This window comes from Pristis pectinata, chromosome 1 (assembly GCF_009764475.1).
Source record: "Pristis pectinata isolate sPriPec2 chromosome 1, sPriPec2.1.pri, whole genome shotgun sequence".
Lineage (NCBI taxonomy): Eukaryota > Metazoa > Chordata > Chondrichthyes > Rhinopristiformes > Pristidae > Pristis > Pristis pectinata.
Genome location: NC_067405.1, coordinates 57,922,736 through 57,947,678, shown reverse-complemented (window position 1 = coordinate 57,947,678; position 24,943 = coordinate 57,922,736). Strand labels below are relative to the sequence as shown.

The following is a 24,943-nucleotide window of genomic DNA, read 5'->3' as shown; positions in this document are numbered from 1 at the left end:
ATCAAACAATCACTATCTCATGAAAATTAAAAAGCCCCTGATGCTGGAAATCTGAAATAAAAACAGAACATGGTGGAAACACTCAATGGATCAGGCAAGGTCTATGGAAAGTGAAATAGAGTTAACGTTTCATGTCAAAGACCCTTCATCAGAACTGGGAAAGAGTTAAAACAAGTCGGTTTTAAGTTGCAGAGGTGGTGCTGGAGGGTTAGATCAGATAAAGAGAATATCTCTAAGGTGAAGCCAGAGTTGCCATACAGAGGTTGTGTAAGTCATCCAATTGACTAATAAGGACCGTTAGGAGGAAAAAAACAACAGAAACTATGAAATGAGGACATTTAGAGAGTGAGAATACAAAGACCTGAAAAAAATTGTGAGATGCAGGACTATGGGGTATGCTGAGCAGGTCAGGCTGTGCTAATGGAAAGAAGCACTGAGCCAATATCACAGATGGATGACTTACAATGGAAATGGCTAACTTGATATAGACGGAGAAAGTGAATTGACCATCTCACTGAGAGCAAATGTCAGCTCTCAGACCCTATCATTAAATATCAGGCCATTATCTCCCAAGTAGTGACTGACCTTTTCCCTCAGGAGATCTTCCCTCCACAGCTTCCAGCTTTGTGGTCTCCCAACCCTGCAGAGCCCATGCCACAGGCAGGACTGTACAGACAAGACCCATTGTTTCTGCCTGCCTTTGCTGCACTGAACTTATTTCTTCCTACCTTGACTCCATCCGTTCTCCCCAGGTTAATCTCTTCCAAATGATATTCATGACACCTCTAATGCTCTTCGTCACTTTGAGGGTTTTCAATTCTCTTATTCTAACTGGTTCATCTTTACCTTGGTTCATCCCTCTCCACCATCCCACACCAGGATAGTCTGACAGCACTCTGCTACTTGAACAGAGGCCCAACCATTTCCCTTCCCCAACACAGTCATTTGCCTGGCTGAACTCAATCTCATATTGAACAACTTTTTCAACTTGATTTGCTTGTACTTCTTCCAGTCTAGTGTGCTGTATTCATTGTTCACAATGTGACCTCCTCTACATCGGAAGAATCAAATGCAGATTTGGTGATCACTTGGCGAAGCATCTGCTTTCTCCAGGGCAACTCCAAGATTCCTATTGATTGCTCTACCTCAAACTTTAATTCTCCATCCCACTCCCACTCTGACCCATCTGTGGCCTCCTACACTATTATTATAGTCCCAACGTAAGCCTGAGGAACAACTCTTCATCTTCACTCTTAGCACATAGCAGCCTTCTGGACTCTATTGAATCCTACAACTTCAGGTGACCTGCTCTCTCTGTCTTTACCAGAACTGGCCACTTTTGCTGTAAATTATCCATCTGTGACATTGGCTCAGATTTTCTCTCTGTTGGCATAGTCTGACCTGCAGGGCATATTCCACCATCCTGCATTTTACACTTTTTATGTTTGTCTAACTGTTCTCATCTAATTGCTTTTGTTTTTCTCTCTCACTCTCTGCCTCGATTAACCTGTCAACTAAGGTCTTTATAGCTTATCCCAACTCTAATCTCACCCTTTCAGAGATACTTTGTTCTACCCATCCCTCCCCTACCTTCTCTGCAACCTAAAACTCACTTGTTTTCTTTCTTTCCCAGTTCTGATTCCAAAACATTGACTCTGTTACTCTTGGTACTGATGCTGCCTGACTTGCTGAGTGTTTCCAGCATTTTCTATTTTTTTAACCCAGATTTTTTTTCCTGTTCTTCAAAAGGTAGATGAATCGCAGCCTTAAACCATAAACTATTCAGCATGTTATTGGAAGTTAAACAAGGTAGAGGAATAGCAGGTAACCTGAATTATAATTCACAGTAGGAGAGATTTTGATATTAACTCTGAATCAAACAATAGTCTTGCTCCTTACTCATTGTGTATAATGATTTACCTTGTACAAATCATTATACACAAGGCCAATAGTTTTTTTACATAGCTGTTTACTCGCATGACATCTTTAAACACCCATGTCTTACCCATTGTTTGAATCTGACTGCTGTGCATTTTCGTCAAAAATCCTACCCTGATTTCTTGAATGTGGTTCAGAGTAACTGGAGTTTAAAAAATGTGTTTCATGTAACTGCATTTGATGGTAATTTGTTAAAAGGTCTCAGGTTAATGTGCACCTGTCTAAGTATTGATGCCAAGCATACTTGTAATAGGGACAACACCATGGGTTATCTTTCTTTGAATGGATTGATATGACCCATGGATTGAATGGACTCTTTAGAATAGCTGAATGACCATCACAGTGGCAGGAATCAACACCTGCATTTTGTAGTTTCTGGAACAAATCTGTCGCATGACCTCAGGTGTGTGTCTCAGCTGAGCAGAGCTGTTTATTCTTTGCAGTGTGCAGAAACATCTGTAATTCAAATGTGAAACTGCCAACAAGCAAGAATCCCACAAATAGTCCATAATTTTATAAAATGCAATATTGTTGTATTTGGTTCTCAACTACCCCCCCCCCCCCCCCCCCCCCCCCCCCCCCCACCTGACCTTGTTCTTTCTTGTTCTTCTGTTGGCCTCAGAAGATTGCAGGACATGTAAATGAATCCATGCCATGATAAAGGTTAAATGGTATGGTAGAGCTAATTGTAAATAGCAAATTAGATAATGATCTTCAGTGCATGTTGGAGGAAATTTGTAGACAATTTTTGAAAATTTACTTTTCCTCTTTTCATTTGAGGTTCATTTGAGTGAGATTACTGTTTAATTCCAGTAATAGTGTATTGCCAGTAGGTGAATAAATATTCAGTAGTGGAAAATGGATATATTTGTGCACATAGCATATTTCCATAATCAACACCTTGACAACAGAAAGTACTAGCTTAAAATGAGATTTGTCAAGCTAAATAGCCAGGGTATTAACTTATTGTTAACAGGAGTGTTTTTGCAGGTGATTTTAAAAAACCTACTTGCATTTGGAAATAGTCTTTAATTCCATCGATCTAATCCCAGACCTTGTTATGCAGAGCTGTACAAAAGTATTCAATGCATTTGATTCAAGTTTTGTTCTCATTGCAAGTCTGAAGCAAATGTATATGTAATTCTTTTGACTCTTGTCTGCATGATTCTTAACAGTGTAATGCAAAGCCTCTAGAGGGCAGTATATAATGTTGCCTACTTATACAGGACAGCAGTGTGCTGAGCGAAGTGATCCCGTCATTGATTTTCATGGGCAGTGACATCAGTTTTGGCTGATTTATTTTAAAGGTCTCATCTTAAACAAAAGTAATTGAATGCCAGTCTTCAATAGACTGGTGCTCCTTCGAGCAGTGGACTAAAGTATGATTGGCATGCAGTTTAAGGATGAGGATGTCCTTACCACAGGCTTTTACGCTGCCTTTTGTGTTCTTCCGGACTGAGGGAAGAGACCACCAGAAGTTTCTCTACTCTTTATTTGCGATGACTATGTTCCAGGCTTTGCCAAAGATCCTGAGATTGCATTGTGTGTTTTTTCAGGATATGCTGAAGAACCATACAGCATATTATACACATGAATAATTTAAGGGCTGGTGAATTTCTTTGAACTCTGAGATGATGGCTCACTATGCCATCTGTATCATTTCTATTTATCTCCAGCCTCCCTTTTCAGAGATCAATCAGTTAAACCTGTCTAAATATGTTGGCTTGGTCACTTTATTGAAGTGGAGTCATCTACTAACCTTCAATAGGTTTAAACTGTATTTAATGTACAAAGTACACCTGAAGCCTGACAATTGGTGCTGTTCAGTTCTGTGATACCAGTCCTGCCCAGAGACAGTTCTGTCTGTCAGTGTGTTTGATTCTCATGACCCTAGTTCATGTTGCCATGTAACCACGCTGTCTCAGTGAAAATGGCTTTGTGCACGTAGCTGCCCAGTAGGGTGATAATTGTTGTATAGATTGGGAGATTCACACAAAACAACAGTTATTTATAAAAAAAGGGAAAAAGTGCTGGCATTTATTTAATGTCTTTCATGACCACAGGGTATCACCAAACAAGATTATGGCCATTTGAAAGTGCAATCACTTTATATAATCAAATATTGCAGTCAACTTGCCCACTAGTTGTACTGTGACAACAAACAGAAAATCCAGTGACCTGGGTCTGACCCTGACCTCTGGTGTTGTCTGGGTGGAGCTTGTAGATTCTCCCTGCGACTGCTTGGGTTTCTCCTGAATGCCGTGGTTTCCTCTCGCATCCCAAGGACCTCCTGACAGGTGGGTGGCAGGAAAATTGGGGAGAGTTGATGGGAATATGAGAAAAGATAGATCACATAGATATAAGTGAGGGAAATGGTATAATGGGAGTACTCAGAGCTGGCATTGGCTTGGTGGGCTGAATGATCTCCTATGTCATATGTAACATATATAAATTAGTTTGAAGGATGAATGTTGGCTGGGACAATGAGGGGAACACCCTTATTATTGTTTAAATATTTCCATATTTCTTTCCATCCACCTGAGAGGATAGAGTTAGTTTAAAATGTCTTGCGAAGAATAGCTTCTTCAGCTGGCTGCTTTTTATATTTTGTGCTCTAGTCTGTGGAATGGTAGCATTTTGAAAACAGCCTTTTGTCTCAGAAGAAGCTGCTACAGAGATAAGCTTGGCACTTTAGAGAATTTAAATCTTTTATATAGGTGAGTATATCTGAAGAGCGGAAATTTGTGGATAATTTCTGCCTCTTCAGTTACAGAAGTGGATGTGAAGATGATAGAACTTGATAAATGAAGAAACAAAGCAGGAAAAAGAAATAGCAATGTTGCATCATTATAGAGAAACTTAAAACCAGGGCACCAATATTAACCATTATTGGTAGTTATGGTGAATGGAATCCTGATGCATCAAAAGTTGTTGTAATCTAGAGATGGTTAAAATCTTATTTTCAAATTTTTCGTGCGGATCATGAGGCCAATATTTTGTTTGTAAAAGTGAGGTAAATCATAGAACTGAGAAGGGATAAATTTCTATTGTATGACCTTTTGATGCAGTTATTATAGGATTTATGATTCTTCCATGACTATTGGTACCTGTCAGAGCCAGCATTCAACGTAATCCTTGCTATTTTCTGACATGTTCTTTTTTTTAATGATAGTGCTGGGAAATGGAACCCTTTTCCTTTTTATGCTATCAGTGATCGTTTGAAATACTCCACTGTTAGGTACGGCGTGGGATGGTTGCAATGGAGAGCAGGTTCATGTAGCTGAATCATGATGCCCGAAAAAGATCCCTACTTGCACCAGTGCATGTTCCAATACAGTGTGCACTCCCTTCTGTTCTCCATCTCTTCTCCATTTTTCCCACAAGTTTTCGCACATGACCTGTTAGAAGTTTGCAATAATGCACCTTCGAAAGATTTCTAAGCATGTTGTTTTTAATTTTGACTAACCGCGTGCATTTGTAGATGTGATGAAGCTTTCCCTTTCTCAATGCAGTTTGTAATGACTCTGTATTCTACTTTTCAGACTGTAAAAAAAAATTGTTAAACTTGCATTCAGTAAATTTCATGCTGATTCGCTACTCCCTAATTTTGAGACTCCTGAAATTTATGTAAAGCTTGACTATAAATATAACTCTGTTAGCAAGTTGGTACATCGAGTAGATGGTGAGGATTAATGTATGTTGGGATATTTTATTTTCCAGATTACTGAGAGTTTGACAGAGATAAGATGCTTGCAAGTCTCATGTCAATTTCTAATCATCAGTCCAAAAGATTGTATCCATTATTTGGGCCATGGATAATTAGGCTTTCATCAACAGTGACCCATTACTTCCTGTTTTGGTTGTGCCAACTTGGGGTATTTGTCAAGCAGCAGAAGTGATTCATCATGGATAATTTTACACATCTTGTTATCTGACTAAAAATCGCAGTGCCTTCAGCCCAAGAACAAATCACTTGCCTATTGTGCATATTGTTATTTGATGTAGTGGTCAAGATGTCTTGAGTCTTTTAGTAACAGAAAAAGAATCCTTTAAAGTTGAGATGGTTGAGGTAGAGCAATTCACTTGTACAGTTCTATATTTTGAAAGCTCAAAAATTAGTGCTTGATGGTGAAATAAAGCTTTTAATATATTCCTTGGATTTTTTAGATATCACTTATGACTGACACTCATGATTGCATTTCCTTAGAAGTCAGTTGCAGTCAAGCGTATGTAAGAAGAGAGGTGTATCCAGACTCTGCATTGCTGAAGTTGGACTCAATGAAGTTTGTAGTGGGTCCACAGTTATGCCCAGAAAATGTAATGTGGCCTGTGAACAAGGCACTTCTAATTTCAAATAAAAGTATGTAGATCAGAAATATGTTTCAAGTGGAAGTATAGAGATGTATAAATGTGTTACAAATTGAAAGATTGAGTTTAGAGTACAGAATTTAAATTTACTGAATACTGACATTGGAGAGGGGTTGTTAATATGGGAAACAGTATAAATTAAAAGGATTAAAATTAAATTAAAGGGCCAGGTAGTTTACAGTGACTCAGGACCTATTTTAATTGAACTAATCAAAATTACTGATGCCAAATAGTATCACATATTTACAAAAAGATATCAAATAATGCAATTGTAATTATATACATTATGTGTTTAATTCTTTTTTTGCTGTTGTTGTCATTTGGTTTTATGCTCATGGACTATCAGCTGGATGCCATGGAGATGTTTTGCATCCTCTGATAAGTGACATATGCAGTATTCTGTTTGTGAAGCATACAAATGTATGCATTTGTAACTTCATTATTTCTGCAAATGGCAGTGCGTCTAGTTTTGCTCAGCATTTACCTATGAGAAACTTCATCAAGGGTATATCTCAGTAAATGATGGTGCTCTTCCTGGAACTTTTCTTTCAGTAGACAGAAATTGTTGGAGCAATGTACCATTTTTTTTCATCCTTTGTTAACAACGAAAGTCTCCCACATTATCTCGTGAATAAGCTTCAAAGTGGGAAGTTTGTTAGATTCTGTGAAATTTGGAAAATTAACATTTATGAAAGTGATTATCTTAACAATGTGGGTTATTATAATTGGATTAAGAACATAATTGCTATTCATTTCAAACCAGCCAATACAGAAAAAGGCCTGATATAAAAATAAAGTGCAAGTATTATTGATTTCAGGAAAAAGTGTTGCCATTTAAAAAAACAAATAAAATTCAAATTAATTACGTATAAAGTTTTGTGCATCACACCATATTTCCTTTTGATGTTTAATATTTAATCCAGAAGGGAATGTGATGAATTATATCATGTGCATGGTTAGTGACTTGCTGTGGCTACTTTCATCCTTGCACTTTGCATATTTTTCTTTTAATTTACTTTTTGAACACTTTGCTTGGGAATGTCGCATGAGTTCTCTGACCTACTGAAGTGAATGTCAATGTAAATTCCATTTCTCTATATACAAATCACTTGAATTTACCATTAAATTTCCCATGCAGCCAGGAAAGTATTGACCTTACTGGGGAGGCAGAATTGCTGAAAATGTACAAGGTAAGTGTCTTATGAGGATAGGTTGAGAGAATTAAGGCTTCTCTCTTTGGAGAGAAGGAGGATGAGAGGTGACTTGATAGAGGTGTACAAGATGATAAGAGGCATAGATTGAGTGGACAGTCAGAGACTTTTTCCCAGGGTGACAATGGCTAACACGAGGGGGCATAATTTTAAGGTGATTTGAAGAAGGTATAAGGGGGATGTCAGAGGTAAGATTTTTACACAGAGAGTGGTGGGTGTGTGGAATGCACTGCCGGCAGAGGTTGTAGGAGCAAATATATTTGGGACATTTAAGAGACTCTTAGATAGCCACATGAATAATAGAGAAATGGGAGGAAAGCATTATCATTTGGGAGGGAAGGGTTGGATAGATATTAGAGCAGGATAAAATGTCGGCACAACATTGTGGGCCGAAGGGCCTGTACTGTGCTGTAGTGTTCTATGTAACCTTAAGTTTAAGTTGGAAGCATTATTTTACATAGCTCAAGTACTATTAGAGCTGAGGACTGTCCTCCTTTCCAGGTTTAAATATTATATTATGCATTTTAGTATTGATTTGGGGTTTCTCTTTAGATAACATGTGCATTTATTATGTTTCTTACACACCTGTTCCCAGTTCCCAAGAATTTTTACCATGCCTGTTTTTTAAAAAATTTTGTCATGAAATTCATCTTGAAAGATTAAGGTATTTTAAATTTAAAAAATTACTGCAAATTGTTAGCATTTCAATCACGTAGTGTAATTAATACATATAAAGATTGAGCAGTATTGCTATTCTGATGGACCTGGGAGTCCTTGTACTTGAATCACTGAAAGTTATGAGGTATGTTCAACAAGAAATTAGGAAAGCAAACAGTACACTGTCTTTTATTGCAAGGGGATTTGAGTATTCCAATTTTATATGGAGCCCTGGTGAGACCACATCTGGAAATTGTATGCCAAAAATCTTATTGAACGACAGAGTAGTATTGAGATCCTGACTAAACTACTGCTGCAACTATTTCTTGCATTCTTGTGTAATCTGCATATATTCTTAATTGACCAGTGAAGTAAGCCACAGGAATGTTTATGTCTCTTAGCTTCCAATCAAAGAACTGTGTAAAATGTGTTTTTGATTGCCTGCTCATTGTTCATTTTTAAATTTGACCAAAGAATGATCAATTTTTAAATTTCCATTATTGACTCAAATATCTGGTTAGGAATCAGGGTTAGCACTCCAGTGAATATGCAGGATCTTTAGTTAGGATTATCATGATTTTTTTCTGAATTTGTTGATTGTATTAGGGTACAGACCAGCTATATCATAATCTATTGTTTGTTCTTCAGATAGTGAACTTCAGTCTGCAAAAGTACCGTTCTTTCTCTCATTTTATCATTCATGTGTCTAAGGCTAATGTTAATAAACAGGTAAGTGAAAGCAAAATGACGGTCTTGGCTATTCCATTGATATCAAATATTTTTGTGGAATAAGGAATGTTCTGATGAAGAAGATTTCAGCCCTTATACGGTGGGCATCATCTCTTTTTTTTTTATTCCTTCAGTTATAAGTAAAAGAAACAAATGCTAAATGCAACAAGAACAGTATTGCTATAAGAACTCTGCCAAATCTTCCAGTATTTCTGTTTTTGTTTCACATTCCAGCATCTGCAGTTTCATTTGTTTTCCAAATTTTAAATACATATACTTATTATTTAAACATTATTTATAGGCAAAACCTTGTTAGCCGCTGTTTGGAGGTGGAGCGTACAACACACAACTCTTGCCTAGCTTTGCAATGTTTTTATATGCAACCTTAAATAAAAGCAGTAGCAAAATATCTACGACCAGAGAATGAACACTACATAAGTAAAACAGAGTTCAGATCTTACCTTTTCCAGATTGGATAACTGATTATGGAATAATTATTTTCTACTAACTTGAAACAAAATGCCTGGAAGATCTTAAGAAGCTTGTGAAATGTACTGGATGTATTTTGAAAGCTAGCACTATATATATTAAGCATAACATGAACTAAAACTGAAATTTGAGTATTTATCTTGTAAACTTGTCATGACGTGCAATGTCATGATATTTTTCGATAAGCAGAAATGTTTAATAATTCAATTTAACTGATCAGAAAGAGAAACAACTGGCATCGTAAGCTGTAAAATATACTTTCCAGAGCTGGCAGCTCAGCAGGTCTAAAGCAAAACCAATAAACTTGTGATAATTCAGCAGTAGATTTGACAGACACTTCATGAATTATTTGTGTTGCTCAGATTGTAAGGAATGATATTCCTTCCCAAAAGTGACAGATGCAATACGGTACAAAGTTTTTGTATAAAATGTTGTTGCTGTGTGTGTGCTTAATAAAAACAACTGGACAATGATCTGAACAAATTTAATTTTTTTTTGTAAAGTAACAGCTGACATCTCTACACTGTTCAGTACTAACCTCCATAATACCAAATTCTCACAGTTGTCTTTCTACTGCATGAAGACAATAGTACCCTGTTTTTTCATTTGAGGGTTTCAGATTAGTTAGCCTTACTTTGATCTATGAAATTTGTTTCAAAAATGGCTGAATGAATCCCCAGTAGTTCAGTAAATCTTGTAATTGTTTTGAAGAAAAGTGCGCTTGTGCTATACTCAAGAACAGTTTTATTCTGTGTGGATATTTATGTCAAAAGAACAGTGCCTAGAAATTGGGTTAGATTGGGAGATCAAGAGTTCATCTTCTAGTGTATGAGAGGTCCATTCAAGAGTCTGATAACAGTGGGATAGAAGCTGTCCTTGAGCCTGGTGGTACAAGCTCTCAAGCTTTGGTATATTCTGCCTGATGGGAGACAGGGGAAGAGAGAATGACTGGGTGAGAGAGATCCTTGGCTGCTTTCCTGGCACAGTGGGAGGTGTAGAGAGAGTCAATAGAGGGGAGGCTGCTTTGCATGGACAATGGAATGGACAAGCGGGACATTGTTGATGATAGGTTTCTCAGGGCTGTGACAGGTTTTGTTCTGCAGTTATCCTACATGTGTCTGAAAATATTAGTCATACTACTGCTTCCTGCCATGCAATATAATTTGGCTAATAAAGTTAAATTTCTCCTAAAGAGGAGAGTCGAGTATTGAATATCATTTGAAGATGGAATTTTAGCTGAAGTCTTCAAACTTCTGTTGCTGATGATACAGCACCACTACGTTTGTCCTTTGAGAAGCAGTTGAGAATATTTTTGTTTCTACGCAGAGAAGGTTAAGGTGTGAAGAAATGCAATGTCTAAACATCAGTAATGCTTATAAATTTTGTAACCTTCTATTGCCAATTCTTTCACAGTTCAGTATGGAATGTGAATACCTAACAGCGAGATCTAGAATAGTGTCCACCCCAGTGACACATGTTCTGTCATTTGGTATGTGATTATATTTCTTTATTACATTTGTTGCTGATGATTTCATTAACTATGTTCATGAGTTGCTTTGAGTAACTGAATTTATTGCTCCCATTTAGGTGCCTCTGTTCACAGAGTTCTAATAAACTCCTCAGGTCTGATACATAATGTTCAGCTTCAGGACTTTAATCAGGTACTGTAGAGTGAGAATGGTGGAGCGCAGAAACTTATTTCTAAGAACCATCCATAATTTTCACAAAAAGGTCATATTTATCACTTTCTCATTTTAGATATATCAGGCTTTTGAAATCCACGTTGAAAGCCAATGCCAGTCTTTGCATGGTAAGTTATCATTCTGAAGTAAGTTGTTTCATTATTTCTCAGTGTAAATCATTAGGTTGCATCATCATTTCAATCTCAATAGCCAAACATCATTCCTCAAATGTTCCTGGGACATGTATATCCAAGTTTGTTTTCTTCTTTAGATAGCTCTCATTCAATTACAGTACTTGGAAAATCATCTATTTTGCAAGATGTTTCTGTATGGCTTGGCGGGTGGTGTAGCAGATGAATCACATGGAAAAAGGGTGTTTTTTAACATATAAAGAAATTCTTAAATATTACTGTAAGCACATCTGAGATCTGATGATCTTGACGCTGGGCCATCACGCATTTGTTTTATGGCTGGTTATGTGAAATGTATGGAAGATTTCAGGAAAATGTTGACAGATCCGTGGATTGAGCAATTGATGCCAATCACACTTCATTGGAAAGAAATGTGAAGGAGTATATTTCAAGATTATAAAAGTGAAAGCAAGGATACCTTAAATGGTAAAATTCTTCACAGTAGTAAACTGGAGAGATTGCAGATATATATTTAAAAGAAAAACTGTATTAAATTGACAAATTAGATTTGAATTTTTTTTAGTACATCAGAGCACTGAATAGGAAAATATGGATACAGGAAGGACGTCAGGTTGAAAATGTAGAAGACTTTGGTCAGGCTACATACATCCAAGTTTACAAGAAGAATAATTCAGTATAGAAGGCTATCCACCCCAAGAACAAACATCCTTTTATTTGGTGCCTGATTTTCATTGCTCTTCTCTATTTCATTTTTTGTTGAAAATGTCATTATCTACATTTGTAAGCTGCTTAACAGTGCAAGATTGGTTTGCTGGAATTATACCAGGAATGAGAAGTAACAGTTATGATGAAAGAATTGATAAATTGAGAATTTTAGCTGGAGCATAATGCTTAAATTCACCTAGAAACAAAGGGTCTGGAACTTGTTGGTTGGTGCTAGCAGTTCTGCATGAGGATGCTGGAGAATTGAGGACTTCAGAGCATGCACACCTATATGTGGAAATCCTGAACATGCAGATGCATTTGCCAGCAAGAATTTACCGATACAAGTGGTGTCCAGTAGTGAAGCACAAACTTGTGGAGATTCTCCAGCATTTGTCCAAGATCTTTGAGCCTTTTTCATTCAGGAGCATTGAAAACTTGACAATTTTGGCAGTCATTAAAGTTTGGGATGTGGCTTTGTCAGCTGTCAAAGGTTTTATTGGTTGTTTTATGAGTGGGGCATGATCTGGCACACCCTTGTAACCAGATTAGCAGGTGGATGGAACTGTTGTGCCTTCTCTCTGTTCTCTCGTCTTCACAGCAACCCGTCCATTCTCGGTAATTCAAATAATCTAGCAGCCCATTGTGCCTATACCAGCTCTTTAAAAAAAGAGCTCATTGAAATTGCAGTTAGTGTCAACAGAAAACATATTTCCACCAATGCTGTTGCATGAACTTGAAGTACAGTGGTTATTGAAGGTGTACAGGAAGGAAACATTTCCAGTTTCCTAACTTCCTGATGGCTGGCTTTTTCAATAAAAGATGCAAGTTAGCTGTGTTATTCTTGGTGCACCTCCCATTCTCACATGCTCCTGTGGGATGATATCCAGTCTACTCCTTTTCTGGAATAAGGGGCTGATTTAGACTTTTGACAACTGGCATGATGAGTGGCCAGATAGGGTAGAAGCAGAACTTTTGGGGCTACTGAGATGGCTGGTGCTAATGGGTCACTCAGACCCATCTTACAGGCTGGACTAGATCCAACCCATGGGCCATATGCTGTTCATCATGGGTTTACAACCGCAGAAATGGCACCCATGAGATAATTTTTAAAAACCCCAATGTTTTTAAATGCATTGGCAAACAAAATTTGACATTGAGTCACACAAGGAGATATTTGGATAGATGACCAAAGTATGGTCAAAGAGTAGGTTTTATGGAGTATCCTGAAGAAGGAAAGAGAGAGATTTAGTGAGGGTTTGCGAAATTTAAGGCCTTGGTATCTGATTATTTTAAATCTAACGAAAAAAGATTGCTCTCTTCTGATAATAACTCTGGTTACCAACCATATAAGCAGAATTCTGCACCGATTTTTGATCCTTGAAGAAAATAGCAAGACCAAGGTGGGTCTGCTGAAACTGAGAAAGGAACAAAACCTACTACAATAGATCCAAGGTAGTTCACAAAGGCTCCTAAACATAAACCTTGGATGTTTGAAGGCACATTTTCTCTCCTCGGACTCACCAAGCAAGCAGTGGATATGAAATACTGACAAAAGTATCCCTCTTGTAAAGAATTTAACATTAGTAACACGAATAGATCATCAAGTTACCCTGAAAATGTTTGATGTTTTCATGCTGAATAGTTTTACCATTGTTTAAAATATAGTTTTTATAATGCAATACCTTTAAATTGCTTTTTGTTACCATGTGATCTAGATTGCTGAAAATGATTGCATCTTGATTTGGATTTGTTGATACAAGAGACTCTTTCTAATTGACAGGGGAGGCAGCAGATGTGTACAGGTTTCATGTACCATGGTCCCATGAAGATTCTGTTGTGACAACAAGGCGAGTATTACTTATAAACTGTTTGATTTAACATCATTTTAAAGCATAAACTTGCTTTCATGTGTAAAATTCATATAAGTATCTTTTCTCTTTCAGTCTATATTTCAAATTTTTGCTCTCTTTGCCATCTCAAGTTTCAAGAAGACATTGGTCTTGTGGCTCAGCCTTAGCTGTAGAGAATACTTTGTTTTTATACAACAAAGTCATGCTGCAGCTGTATTAAACTTTAGTTGGGCCACGTTTGGAGTATTTTGTGCAGTTCTGGTCGCCACACCACAGGAAGGACGTGGAGGCTTTGGAGAGAGTGCAGAAGAGGTTCACCAGGATGCTGCCTGGATTATAGAGTATTAGCTATAAGGAGAGATTGGACAAACTTGGATTGTTTTCTCTGGAGCGTCAGAGGCTGAGGGGAGACCTGATGAAGTACAGGAAGTCCCCGATTTACGAGTGCCCATACTTACAAACCGACCTTTGTGGTTGGTTCGTAAGCAGGCCCAGCCCTCGATCCTACCATGGCGGCGGTACATCTTCTTTGGCCCAACCCTGGGCCAAGTACGTATGTGCGGCCGGGGCCATGCGCAGCCGCGATCCCTGGCCCAAGTGCACATGCGCGGCCACGATTCCCGGCCCAAGTGCGCATGCGCGGACACTGTTCCAAGTTGCATACAAAATCAGGTTATGAACAGTTTCAAAAATGGAACTCGTTCATAACCCGGGGACTTCCTGTGTATAAAATTATGAGAGGCATAGACAAGGTAAATAGAGTCTTGCTCCAAAGGGAAGGTATGCCTAAGCAGAGGCTTAGACTGACAGAAAATGGAAGGTGCCGAGAAAGGAAAAGGGGGCATAAGTTTGAAATCTGGGATGGGGAGGGGGGAGGCATTGTGGCTATGAAAGACCAAAGGATTCTGGCCTGAGTTGGGGTACTCCTCCATGTTGAGCTGGGCTGAATCAGTTTCCTTGCAGGTTGTCGTGCTCTGGGTTGGAAGATATAGCAGTGCCTAATTTTGCACCCAAGGCTTTTCCAATATAACTCCATTAAGTAAGAGAGTCAGGCGAGCTGCACCTGGTAATAAAATGATATTAAGAAACTGAAGGTTTCTCCTGGTCATATTTTTCTTGTACACATGGATAGATAATGTTACGTTTATTATTAGAAAAACAATCAGATTTCTGTCTGGCTGTTTTTTTTTTGTCTGTTCCAGATTTTAAATTATTTAAGAAAGTCATAAATACAGCACTTACATTTGATCTTCTGCTTTAACAGTTGAGAACACTATTTAATATATTGGCCATTGATACAATATTCTGTCATGGAACTTCAATCTTTTCTTTGTAGCTTGATTTTATAGGCAGTATTGTAGAATTTCTCATGGTGTGGCTGTGTATTTTCTTCTCTCTAATGGAGAGAAGTTGTGTTGAATTAATGGTAAAGACGGAAGTAACAGGAATTGGCATTCACTGACCTTTTCAGCCTACAGGTTAGAAAGTGCGGGTGAATCACTTGGACCTAATTGGGACTGGAAGAGTGGGAGGTACGAGCTGCTGGCCGGCCAATAGTTCCTCAAATACTGGTGCTTTCAACTGAAATGTTTTGCTACAGTTTGTTAATTGAAAGATGCCTTTCATGATTGGGTATCCAGCTCAGCGGAGTATCAGTGCTGACATTCATCTGGAGCACTTTAAAAGATGCTCATTCACATATATAAAAAGCAATGCCTTATCACTTTTAAAGAAGCTTCATAATTCTTTCTGTCACCAGTGTTACGAACCAGCAACAAAAGAAACACACTGAGTCATGATTCAGTGTTAAAAGCTACTTTATTAATAACTACTTATGATAATAAGAAAAAATAAAAGTAAAAATGTTAGAATGTTAGAAGTAAAAATGTTAAACCTTGAACATTAACCCCAAAACTAAACTCGTCATGTGTGTGTGGCAAAGTCCCAAACTCCAAATCCAGGAATGGTTATTAAAGTTCAGTTCCACAAGCCGTAAGGTGAAACATGAGCAAAGGCTTCTTCAACAACCACCGTTGTCTGAAGATAAAACGTAGATGTAGAGAAAAAATAATTACGAAATCCAAATGTTCCACGATGGAACCCAAACAACAGTGTTTACTCGTTAGTGACTTCCTCACCCCGAAAAGCATCCGAATTGTGGCCGTCCACACAAGTACCTGTTTCCCTCTACAGGTCAGCAACAAAGTGAACTCCACTGGATTGCTCCCAATTTCCATACGTGGATTGTAGTAACAGACACAGTTATAGTTTCTCATCCATCGATAGAGAAACTAGCAGGCTGGTGTCTCTCTCTCTTTTCTCTATCTCTTTCCTCTTCTGACTGACTTCGACTGACTTCTTCAACAACATCATTACGTCCTTTATCTTCTGTTGACGTAAGCACGCCACACACGCACACGCACACACACACACACACACACACACACGCACCCCACTATGCTCTATCTTAAAGGAACATTCACCAATAGTCCATAACACCAGGCTCTTTCTGTTTGAAAGGGAGCAAATAGAACTTAATTAAGATTTAGTATATCCTGTTTCAAACTGATGAACATTTTCATTTTTATTGCAGATTTAATAGAGCCCTTGACTATCTACATTTTTTTTTTAAAACCATATTTATACTACTAAGGCCAAAATGTGCTGCCAGCAGTGATCAGCTGGCACACGTTGCAGGCATAGAAAAATGTATGGACTTGCCTTTTGCTAATTCCTTTGAAAATAAGGTACTGATCCAGAACAGGAATGCTCTGCACGAAGGGAGTGCCAAGCAAGATGTCATGCTGCATGTGGACAGGCCAGGACAAGCCTTGCCCACGACATGCCTGAAGGGAAACAAACAGCCAGTAAAGCCATGCCCCAAAACTTTGTCAGCTATTGAAGCTGTCAAAGACTGTGAATGTTCCCGACAATCAAAAACTTTCAAAGGCTGTTAAAATCAATTAAATTCTTGAATCAATTTTTAAAAAATCAAACATTATTTCACTTAAAAGTATGTAATCTTGATCTAACCTGGCATTGGTTCCATCAGCAAGTTGCAAAAGTTGGAGTGCAACTAGGTTGGTTAAACTTGGCCAACAAGGTCAGGATGTTGGTGCTTGTATCAGAGTACTGAACCCCTTGACTTATTGCTATTGGTTTATTATTGTCACTTGTACCCAGGTACAGTGAAAAGCTTGTCTTGCAAACGGATCGTACAGGTCAATTCATTACACAGTGCAGTTATATTGAGTCAGTACAGAGTGCATTGATGTAGTACAGGTAAAAACAATAACAGTACAGAGTAAAGTGTCACAGCTACAGAGAAAGTGCAGTGCAATAAGGTACGAGGTCACAACAAGGTAGATCGTGAGGTCATAGTCCATCTCATTGTATAAGGGAACCGTTCAATAGTCTGCAGGCATTTGCCTGCAAATTTCAATCTTACAAATGACTGGTGTGACTAACTTATTCATAAATAAGAATGGTGTCTAATGTGTCAAAATGCTTGTAAAAGGTCCTTTTAAACTTGACAAAACAAAACAAAAATAATAAATAATTTCATATCTTTATAAAAGATTTGCACTGACTTCATCTGTTAACGTTGATTTTTCCACACTACATTGTAATAAAAGACTATTTTAATTTCAGTGTACCGTCTTCCACTGTGATCTATGCCAAACTGCACAGAGCAAGGCCTGAGAATGATAGCTCTGTACCAGAGTTACAACTTCACACAGCTAGAAATTGTCAATATGAGGTAGATTTCTTTTTTGTTTTCTACTTTAACATTTTCACTGCCATTTTGAACTTGAAAGACTGAAGTTTGGATAATACATTACCTTATAATTTTAACATTATGAATCTACAGTAATGCCAGGATCTCCAGTGTGCTGCATACTTTTGTCGAGAAAAGTGGGATTACTGAAGTTTAATCTTAAACCTAAATTTGTTTTCTTGCTCGTAAACCTGTTGCTACACTTAATCTATACACTCAAGAAAGTCCAAGATGATAGTGTTTTGATTCTGAAAGCTGTAGCCTTCATTTTTTTAACGTGAATCCTGAATCACAGCGTGTACTACTTAAGAACTGTATGGACATTCTACCCCTGAATGCATCCTGTCATCTGCTTTTACTGGGGCAAATCAAGCAGACAGACAGCTGGCCAGTACAGAAGCCTGGGGTGAACAGGAGCTCTGATACCAGCACACTGCCCTCCTGCTCTGCTGCTGGACTCTCCATTGAGCTCAGGTTTATACCAGGGACAGCTGGGGATACAATGACCCCATTTATTTTAATGTTTGAATAATTTGTTGGTATTTTAAGGTGTTAGCATTTTTTAATTTTTAAAATTATGAAATTTTTTCTTTAAAAATTGCAAAGTATTTGAATAGCTGTGGGGCCATGTTCTTAGCAGTAAGCCACCCAAGAACTAGTTGCCTCTCAGACCCTGCACTGTGCATCAGGCTGCCTCTTCGGTTTAGAGGATCAGCCTGTTTGGCTCTCCATATATGGATTGGTACGTCTGGGCTGGTGGGCACCATGGGAGATGAGTCCAAAGGGCTGAGTCCAGCACAATCTCGCCCATTGTAGGAGGTGCTGGCAAAAGCATCTGAATGTCTTATCACATGGAGAGATAGCACTATCACCATTGCAGATTCCTTCCTGCGTGTCACTGTTCCTGACCTTTGACTGACCATGGAAAGTAATCTGTATTACAACAGACCAATAATGCCAGTTGGATTAAAGAAGTCCTGATTCTCTGTAAGTGATCTGAAAGCCCATTCGCCACTGCAATCCTGAACGACTTTGGCAGAAATTTGAATTTGGCCCTGATCCCTGTAATAATACTTGTATCTAAGGCTATGCAGTTCTGCCCTGTTCTCTGGTTAGATCCCACAGGATGTGACTGAGTTGGTACATCGAAGGGTAGTTGTGTATGCAGGCTCAATGTGGACTGCCTCGGCTTTCTCTTATGCAGCTAAGTCTCAATGGTAATGATCTTTTGTATAAGTTTTACTGGAATGAATAACATAGTAAAGTACTTTGACTTCTTGGCAGAAGATGAATGAGAATTTAATAGGCAGCCGTTGGAGCAGCAGTTCCCTTTCAGGTACGGTGAGTGTATTTAAAAAGCCTGTGTGTTTCGCGGGCTTTTTCCTTTTACAGAAGGACCCCAGGAGCCGTTGGAGCAGAAAGTCCCTTTCAGGTACGGTGAGTGTATTTAAAAAGCTTGTGTGTTTCGCTGGCTTTTTCCTTTTACAGAAGGAGCTCAGGAGCCGTTGGAGCAGAAAGTCCCTTTCAGGTACGGTGACTGTATTTAAAGAGCTTAACAAGTGGAGGGCAACTGAAGGTTTAAACAGAGTGTTGAGTGCTTGATTAGAGGGAATGTGTACTTGAGGTAATTGGCATGGACAAATATAAGGAGGGGTAACTGAAGAGGAATGGCCAGTGTGTGAGTGGCCCAGGGTAAGAGTGGAGCTTTGAGGCTTTGGCTCAAGAGGCTTCGGCGAGCAGAGGCTGAGGAAGAGCCTGCTCCCAGAGAGGTAAGGCCGGTAAGTTCCTATAATTTAATTAACTTAGGAGTAGGTAGTGATGGCAGCAGCTAGGGCAGTCGTGTGCTCCGCATGCAGTACGTGGGAAGTCAGGGACAACACACTTGTCCCTGATAACAACTACACCTGTAAAAGGTGCATCCGGCTGCAGCTCCTGACAAACCGAGTTAGGGAACTGGAGCTGGAGCTGGATGAACTTGGGATCATTCGTGAGGCAGAGGCAGAAATAGACAGGAGTTTCGGGGAGATAGTCACCCCTAAAAGTCAGGAGGCAGGTAGCTGGGTGACTGTCAGGAAAGGGAAGGGGTATAGACCAAAAGAGCAGAGCACCCCTGTGGCCATTCCCATCAACAATAAGTATACCGTTTTGGATACTGCTGGTGGGGACGACCTACCAGGGACAAGTTGCAGTGGTTGCATCTCTGGCACCAAGACGGGACCCTCGGCTCAGAAAGGAAGGAGGGAATAGAAGAGAGCAGTAGTGATAGGAGATTCGATAGTTAAGGGGAACAGATAGGAGGTTCTGTGGGAGAGATCGAGAATCCCGGATGGTCTGTTGCCTCCCTGGTGCCAGGGTCCATGATATCTCGGATCGAGTTCTCGATATTCTCAGGAGGGAGGATGAGCAGCCAGATGTTGTGGTCCACGTAGGGACCAATGACGTGGATAGGAAAGAGAAGGAGGTCCTGCAAAGAGTTTAGAGAATTAGGTGCAAAGTTGAAGGACAGGACCTCCAAGGTTGCAATCTCAGGATTGCTACCCGTACCACGAGCTAGTGAGACTAGAAATAGGAGGATCATGCAGCTAAATACGTGGCTAAGGAATTAGTGCAGGAGGGAGGGCTTCATGTTTCTAGACAATTGGGCTTTGTTCCAGGGAAGATGGGACCTGTTCCGACAGGACGGTTTGCACCTGAACTGGAGGGGGACTAACATTCTTGAGGGTAGGTTTGCTAGTGGTGCTCCGGGGGGTTTAAACTAGATTTGCGGGGGAGGGGAACCAGAGCGTTAGAGCAGATAGTGAGGTGGAGGAGGGAAAAGGTCACGTGAGGACTGCAGGTATCGACAGAAATCAAAGGTTTGTACATGATAGAAATGTTCTCAGGTACATCTATTTCAATGCAAGAAGTATTGTAGGTAAGGCAGATGAGTTTAGGGCATGGATTGGCACGTGGGATTACAACATTATTGTTATTAGTGAGACTTGGATGCAGGAAGGGCAGGACTGGCAGCTTAATGTTCCGGGGTTCCGTTGTTTCAGACGTTATAGATGGGGAGGGATGAAAGGGGGAGGAGTGGCATTACCAGTCAGGGAAAATATCACAGCTGTACGTAGTCAGGGCAGCCCAGAGGGCTCGTCTACTGATGCCATATGGGTGGAGCTGAGGAATAGGAAAGGTGTGGCCACACTAATAGCGTTGTATTATAGACCGCCCAATAGAGAGGATTGGAGGAACAAATCTGTAGTGAGATAGCAGACCGATGCAAGAAACAGAAAGTTGTAATAGTAGGGAATTTTAACTTTCCACATATTGACTGTGACTCCCACACTGTGAAAGGGCTGGATGGCTTGGAATTTGTCAAATGTGTTCAGGAAAGTTTTCTAAATCAATATATAGAGGTACCAACGAGAGAGAATGCAATACTTGATCTCCTATTAGGGAACCAGGCAGGTCAGGTGACAGAAGTATGTGTAGGTGAGCATTTTGGGTCCAGTGACCATAATGTCATTACTTTCAAGTTAATTATGGATAAGGACAAGTCTAGTCCTTGGGTTGAGGTTCTAAATTGGAGAAAGGCCAATTTTGTGGAAATGAGAAAGGATCTAGGAAGAGTGGATTGGGATAAGTTGTTTTCTGGCAAGGATGTGCTCAGTAAGTGGAAGGCCTTCAAAGGCAAAATTTTGAGAGTGCAGAGTTTGCATGTTCCTGCCAGGATTAAAGGCAAAGTTAACAAGCATAGGGAACCTTGGTTTTCAAGGGATATTGGCGATCTGGTTAAGGAAAAGAGAGAGGTGTATAGCAGGTATAGGCAACTAGGAACAAATGAGGTGCTTGAAGAGTATAGAAAAAGTAAGAAAATACTAAAAAAGGAAATCAGGAAGGCAAAAAGAAGACATGAGGTTGCTTTGGCAGATAATGTGAAGGTAAACCTGAAGGGTTTCTACAAGTATATGAAGAGTAAAAGGATCATAAGGGACAAAATTGGTCCCCTAGAAGATCAGAGTGGTCGTCTATGTGTGGAGCCTCAGGAGATGGGGGAAATCTTAAACAGATTTTTTGCATCAGTATTTACTCAGGAAACTGGGATAGTGGATATGGAAGGAAGGGAAACAGGCAATAGTGTCATGGAACATATAGAGATTAAAGAGGAGGAGGTGCTTGCTGCTTTACAGCGAATAAAGGTAGGTAAATCCTCTGGGCCTGTTAAGATATATCTTTGGACGTTGAGAGAGACTAGTGTAGAAATTGCAGGGGCCCTGGCAGATATATTTAAAATGTCCTTAGCCACGGGTGCAGTGCCGGAGGACTGGAGGGTAGCTCATGTAGTTCCGTTATTTAAAAAAGGATCTAAAAGTAAACCAGGTGAAGCCAGTGAGCCTGACATCAGTAGTGGGTAAATTATTGGAAGGTATTCTGAGAGATCGGATATACAAGTATTTGGATAGCCAAGGGCTGATTAAGGATAGTCAGCATGGCTTTGTGCATGGTAGATCGTGTTTAACAAATCTTGTAGAGTTTTTCGAGGAGGTTACCAAGAAAGTAGATGAAGGTAAGGCTGTGGATGTTGTCTACATTGACTTTAGTAAGGCCTTTGACAAGGTCCCACGTGGGAGGTTAGTTCAGAAGGTTCAGACACTAGGTATCCATGGAGAGGTTGTAAACTGGATTCGAAATTGGCTGTGTGGGAGAAGACAGAGAGTGGTAGTGGATGAGTGTTTCTCAGACTGGAGGCCTGTGACTAGTGGTGTGCCTCAGGGATCTGTGCTGGGGCCATTGTTGTTTATTGTCTATATCAATGATCTAGATGATAATGTGGTAAATTGGATCAGCAAGTTTGCTGATGACACTAAGATTGGAGGCGTAGTGGACAGCGAGGAAGGCTTTCAAAGCTTGCAGAGGGACCTGAACCAACTGGAAGAATGGGCCAGAAAATGGCAGATGGAATTTAATGCAGACAAGTGTGAGGTGTTGCATTTTGGAAGGACAAATCAAGGTAGGACATACACAGTAAATGGTAGGGCACTGAGGAGTGCGGAGGAACAAAGGGATCTGGGAGTTCAGATACATAATTCCCTGAAAGTGGCGTTGCAGGTAGACAGGGTTGTAAGGAAGGCTTTTGGTATCCTGGTATTCTTAAATCAAAGTATTGAGTATAGGAGTTGGGATGTTATGGTGAGGTTGTATAAGACATTGGTGAGGCCGAATTTGGAGTACTGTGTGCAGTTCTGGTCACCTAACTATAGGAAAGATATTTGTAAGATGGAAAGAGTGCAAAAGAGATTTACTAGAATGTTGCCGGGTCTTCAGGAGTTGAGTTACAGGGAAAGATTGAACAGGTTAGGACTTTATTCCTTGGAGCATAGAAGAATGAGGGGAGATTTGATAGAGGTTTACAAAATGATGAGCGGCATAGACAGAGTTAATGCGAGTAGGCTCTTTCCACCTAGATTAGGAGAGATAAGTACGAGAGGACATGGCTTTAGGGTGAAAGGGGAAAAGATTAGGGGGAACTTCTTCACTCAGAGTGGTGGGAGTATGGAGTGGGCTGCCATCTGATGTAGTAAATGCAGGCTCACTCTTGAGTTTTAAGAATAAATTGGATAGCTACATGGACGGGAGAGGTCTGGAGGGTTATGGACTGGGTGCAGGTAAATGGGACTAGCAGAATACCGTTTCGGCACAGACTAGAAGGGCCAAATGGCCTGTTTTCTGTGCTGTGGTGTTCCATGGTTCTATGGAAAGAGGAACATTACAATATATGAAGGGATTTGTCATTTCCCACATCTAACTCTAGCATTGCCCCTTCTGTGGGAACATTCTCTGTAGAAAACCTACACTTCTGACTCTTGAAGTTTGTTTTGCTTTAGAAAGACATAGTTGCTTCCCAATACTGGGCTTGGTAGACCAAACTGACATGCATCCACTCCTCTGTGCTTCCTCCTGAAATCAGGCAGGGTTTGAAATGGATCATAACTAACTAGTATGCCCTACCATTGAGGCCTTGTGTGGGCCGAGTTTTCTATCACAGTTTCAGCTGAGAAAGTTGCCCATTGTTCATTGCAATAACAGAGGGGGCTTAGGAGATGGTGGCAAGTGTACAAAGGCAGTAACTTTTGGGAAAAGGCTGAAAATAGAAGCAGTAAACTGATCCAAGTGAAGTTGGTTGTTTGCTCTTAGCTTCATATTATATAGTTAGGGTTACAGATAAGCTGAATATTTGCAAAGGATAATCGCAGAGCCTTTTGTCAGAATTCTCCATTGAAACAACATCGGGTTTGCACATCTTGAAGCTAACTTGAAAGTGAATAAGTGTGCTGAATATTAATGTAATTATTCTCAAGTTCTTTTTTGAGAAGAAGCTACTCAGAAGCGAAAATTGCTTTCAATATGGTACCCACTTTTACTGAGACGTTTCTCAGTTAACCTTGCATGCACAACTTAGAGTTAGAGAGTCAAAGAATTGTACAGCACAGAAACAGGCCCTTTGGCCCACCACGTTCATGTTGACCTTTTTGTCTAGCTTTGTTAATCCCATATGCTCGCATTGGGACCATATCCTTCAATGCCTTGCCTATTCAAGTGGCTATCTAAATGCCTCTTGCATGTTGTGATTTTATCTGATTCTACCACCACCTCTGGTAGCACATTCCATACATCAACAGCTGTGGGAAAATCTTTCTACCTTATTTATTCAAACACTTCTATCAGATCACCCCCTCAGCCTCCTTTGCTCCAAGGAAAACAAACACAGCCTATCCAATTTTTCCCCTTGATGAAAGTCCTCCAATCCAGGCATCATCCTGATGAATCTCCTCTGCACTCTCTAGTGCAACTACATCCTTCGTCTAGTGAATTGTGCACAATATGTACACAACACTGAAGCAGAACTGCACACAATGCTCCAAGTGCAGTTTAGCTAATGCTTTGTAAAGCTGCAACATAACTTCCCAGTGTTTATATTCTAAGCCTGACCCATGAAGGCACGTGTGCCATACGTGGCTTTCACCACCCCACATATCTATGTTGCCACTTTCAGAGAACTGTGCACCTGAGCCCTAAGGTCCCTCTGTTCATCAGCATTCCTTCGCCCCCTACCATTTACTGTGTATGTCCTTCCCTTATTTGACTTCCCAAAATCCATGTCAGGTTTAAATTCCATCTGCCAGCACTCTGCCCAACTTTCCATCTGATCTGTATCCTTCCTTGCTGTCCACACAACCAACAACTTTTGTGCCCCCAGCAAACTTGCCAATCATACCTCCTATATTCACATCTAAATCCTTAATATATATGGCAAACAACAAGGGTCCCAGCACCAATCCTTGTGCCAGTGCCTGTGTACACTGATTGTACGCCACTGGTCACAATCAGAAAAGCATCCCTC

The 24,943-nt window shown here is 39.9% G+C and overlaps 1 protein-coding gene across 1 annotated transcript in view; it reads left to right on the top strand.

Annotated features, from left to right (window-relative positions):
* Positions 1-24,943, top strand: part of pgap1 (post-GPI attachment to proteins inositol deacylase 1) — a 100,743-nt gene that overhangs the window by 23,197 nt on the left and 52,603 nt on the right. The window contains exons 12-18 of the mRNA XM_052018315.1: positions 7,445-7,496; positions 8,823-8,903; positions 10,806-10,881; positions 10,980-11,053; positions 11,151-11,202; positions 13,712-13,778; positions 17,433-17,541. Coding sequence (XP_051874275.1) covers positions 7,445-7,496; positions 8,823-8,903; positions 10,806-10,881; positions 10,980-11,053; positions 11,151-11,202; positions 13,712-13,778; positions 17,433-17,541 — 511 coding nt within the window. The remainder of the gene's footprint in view (positions 1-7,444; positions 7,497-8,822; positions 8,904-10,805; positions 10,882-10,979; positions 11,054-11,150; positions 11,203-13,711; positions 13,779-17,432; positions 17,542-24,943) is intronic.